This window comes from Dipodomys spectabilis, unplaced genomic scaffold (assembly GCF_019054845.1).
Source record: "Dipodomys spectabilis isolate Male_0828 unplaced genomic scaffold, ASM1905484v1 ptg000112l, whole genome shotgun sequence".
NCBI lineage: Eukaryota > Metazoa > Chordata > Mammalia > Rodentia > Heteromyidae > Dipodomys > Dipodomys spectabilis.
The window spans coordinates 1,107,379-1,111,189 of NW_024870789.1; the positions used below are offsets into that span (position 1 = coordinate 1,107,379).

Below are 3,811 nucleotides of genomic sequence, written 5' to 3' on the forward strand. Positions count from 1 at the left end.
TGGTTTTTGTTGTTTTTGTCAGTCATGGGGCCTGAACTCTGGGCCTGGGCGCTGTTCTCAGCTCCTCAGCTCAAGGCTAGCGCTCTAACACTGAGCCACCGTTCCAGCCCAAATATGGGGTAAAAGGAGTGGAGTTCAAACAGAGTGAAAAATTCAAAATAAACTTTTTGACTTTAAATATTTTATTGGCTTCAATGCATATACACTTGAACAATTCACAAGTGAAGAGTGGAGACACTTGCTATTCTCATTATAGATGTTCTATAATCGTGTAGTATGTTATTCTGAAATACATTTCTGTACTTATTGGCTTATGTTTTCCACTACAGGACACCTCCATTTGTTCTATTAGTATTATTTTTCCAAACGAGTTGAATGACCTTTTCTTTTTCTTCACATTATGCACAGTTTCTCACCCCTCAGTATCCTATCATCATAGTAGATTAAAATACAAATGAGAAAATTCAGTGTTGCTGGTGCAGAGCATGATTTAAAAAAAAAAAAAAAACATGCATGAATGCACCAACATATCATGTTCAATAATGGGATGACTCATTTGAGGAAATACAAACTTTTCCTGAAAAAAGTCTAAAGCATCAAATATATCAAAAATAATGTGAGTATGCTAATACGGGATTCATAAAAATACCATCTCTACTACAAAAAGCTAATACAAAACCCGTGTCATCGCTTCTCATCCTCCTTCACACGGCCCTTTCTCTGCTGACCAGTGGACTAGGAGATGTCTCTCGCTTTTGGCCCCTCCCTCATCCTAACAAGCACTGAGAGAGTGGCGCCCAGCGGCCATGTCCCCAAGTATGTGAAGGAGGGCAGGAGCCGTGCTCTGGGCGTTAGCCTCCAGGTCTCTGGATGGCAACTACCTCAAACCAATCATTTGCGTCAGTCTATAGATGAAAGGGAAGGAGGCCTGGTTGTCCGGGCCTGCATGTTCTTGGTGCTGCTGGATGCCAGGCTGCAGCAACACCACCTGCTCTGCGGTGGGGCTGTGTTGGGGGCAAGACACCCAGGCTTCTCCTGGGGCAGGCTCCGTGTTGTCTTCAAGTTGCGCCTTAGACCCGTGCTCCTGCTCCTCCCCAACTTCCCCTTGCAAGGGCCCCGCCAGGTCTGCTGGGGCCTCTGCAGCAGGGGTAAGGTCAGCGGCCCGCATCGAGTCCCGGCCCTCTCTGCCTTGCCCTGTCAGGCACAGTAGCAGTTCCTGCAGCTCCTTCTTCTTCTCCATCTTCTCCTGCATCAGCCGGCGGACACACTCTTCTTTCTCACGCTGCAGCTCATCCAGGACGCCCATCTGCTCTTCACAGGATGCCATCTCCTGCTCCATGGCACTGATGCATTCTGACAGCAGGCTGCAGCGACGGGGGAGGTCATCCACTGGACTCTGCTGGTCCACCTGGCCAGGCAGGTCGTAGGTGAAGCAGATCTTCAGCCGCTTTGTGGGACTCTGGCTGTCCTGCTCTCCCTCCCCAGGTGCGCTGTGGTGCCAGGTCTTGGGGTAGAGGGCCTGGCGCTCCAGCTCTGTCTGGCACTGTGCTGCCAGGTGGGCCAGGCCCTCACAGCGGGCCTGCTGCTCCTGCAGCTCACGGCTGAGCTGCGCCTTCTTAGATTCAGCGATAGATAGTGCTGCACAGTAAAAATCCCACATGGTATGTGGGTTGTCCACGTCCTCTGGGACGGTCACAGCAGGGGGAGCCGCCTCCTCCCCCTTGTCATCCCCTCTGCTCTCTCCTTCGCCTTCTCTAGGGAGAGTCAGGAGCCTCAGCTGGGACCGCAGCTGCGCATTCTCCTGCCTCATGGCTTCCAGGCACGTCAGTGTGTCCTGGAACTTTGGAGGCACCATCCGGTCCTCCAATGTGCTCTGCACCTGCTTCTGCTGCAGCTGCTCCAGAAGCTGGGACTGCCTCCTTAGGTGCTGCTGCAGGGCCTCCTTCTCCGTGCTCAGCTGCTGATGGGTGGCCAGGTGCTGCTCACAGGTGGCTCTGAGCTCCTGCAGCTGGGCCAGGGACTGGTCCTGCAGCTCTTGGGCCTCTTGGCGCTTGGATTCAGCCATCTCCTTCCATTCTTTGAACGTCTCCTCCTGATGCTCCAGCTTCTCCTGAAGATGTTTCTTCTCCTGCTGCTCAGCGTGCAGGAGGCAGGCGAGCGAGTCCTTCTCATTGCTCAGCCTCTTCGAGCCGTCCTGCAGCTGGGCCAGCTGCTCTTTCAGCTCGCGGTTGCACACTACCATGCGTCTCTTGCTCTCCTGCTCCTTCTCCATCGTCTCCAGGATCTTGCACCGGTCCGAGGCATGCTGTTCCCATTCCTCCACCTTCTTCTCCAGTAGCCATAGCCGCTGCTGCTGCTCCAGGCTCTGGAGATGGAGGCTCTGGTTCTCCTCCACCTGGAGGTGAAGGTGCTCCTCCAGGGTCTCGAGCTCCTTCTGCAACTGCAGGGCATGAGCCTGCAGCCACTGCTCAGCCTGAGATGGTCCCACAGGGCGCTGCAGCTCTGCCAGCTGTACTCTCAGCTCCACCAGCTCACCCTCCAGTTCCAACACCTGCCTGGCCCCTTGCTCTTTCTCCTCTCTCAGCCTGCCCACCTCCTCTAAGAGCTGCCAGGCCTTCTCCTTCCCTGTACACCTCTCCACCATCAGTTCTTCCTCCAGAGAGTCTCTCTCCAGCTTGAAGGTGGTGGCCAGCTCTCTCATGCTCTGGAGTTGTCTTTCCAACTCTGCGTGCTCCACCAGCACCTGCTGACACATGTGCATTTGTATATCCATGTTGCCCTTCTGCGTCAGGAGCGCGCCCAGCCTGTCCCGCAGCTCAATGTTCTCATATTCCAGTTCTTCACAGCTTCTGCTCTTCTGCTGGAGCTGCAGTGTCACGCGGTTCAGGGCTTTCATGAGCTCAAGGTTGTGGAGCTCGGTGTCAGTCTCCGTGGTGGAGATCGCAGACAGCTTCATCTCCAGCTCCCTCATGCGCTGCGCTACAGCCTGCAGGCGGCTGATGAGGTGGTCCTGCTCCAGGGCTCTTCGATCAGCCACCTGCCACATGTGGGCCAGGGCAGATTGTAAACTGGATTTTTCTGAAGCCACCATCTGCACTGATAGATTGTACTGCTCCCGCTCTGCTCCCAGTGCCTCGTGCATACAGGCGGTCTCCTCCTGCCGCTCCTGCAGCTCCTTATTCTCCTGCTTCAGTAGGTCGATCTCTCTGCAGAGCTTCTCGTTTTGTATTCTGCTGGCATCGAGGGCAAGCACCAGGTGTTGGTAGCACCTTTCGAGGTCCTCGGTGGTGGAGGGACCTGGGTCACTCTTGACCAGGGCAGCTCTAACTGTGCCCAGAAGCGGGGGAGGCTCAAGGCCTGCGTGGTCTTTGGCCACACCCTCAGCTGAATGACCGTCCCCGGCGGCATTTGTCTTGGGGTTACCTCCTTTTTTAGTCTTCTTCTTTCTCTTGGGTTCTGCAGATCCGGCAGGACCATTCCTCCGCTGGTATTCTTCCAGGAGTCTCTTTCCTGCGGCTAACTTTTTCAGTCGTGTTGGTTCAGACATCCCAGCTCTGGGACGGGGAAGATGTGGGGGCCACATTCCCAGGCTCTTGGATGTCACGTCCGTTCTCCACTCACCACCAACTATATCTACCTCGATGCACCAACTATGTCACCTCGATTCACCTCGATTTGCTCCCTCACCACTCCGTACCTCTACCTCCCTCCACGCCTGGTAGTGGTGTGAGTCAGTTGAGGGAATACCAGTGCTACTAGGCAGCATGGAAGGTGGGCGTGGCCTCTATTCTTGGATCCCATTGGTCAGAAA

The 3,811-nt window shown here is 54.7% G+C and overlaps 1 protein-coding gene across 1 annotated transcript; it reads right to left on the minus strand.

Moving 5' to 3' along the window:
- Positions 1 to 877: 877 nt before the first annotated feature.
- Positions 878 to 3,547, minus strand: LOC122114861 (golgin subfamily A member 2-like). Its single transcript, XM_042688123.1, has 2 exons — positions 2,042 to 3,547; positions 878 to 1,960 (listed from the first exon to the last, which is right to left on the minus strand). The coding sequence occupies exons 1-2, from the start codon at positions 3,545 to 3,547 to the stop codon at positions 878 to 880; spliced, it is 2,589 nt and encodes an 862-aa protein (XP_042544057.1).
- Between the last annotated feature and the right edge of the window lie 264 nt (positions 3,548 to 3,811).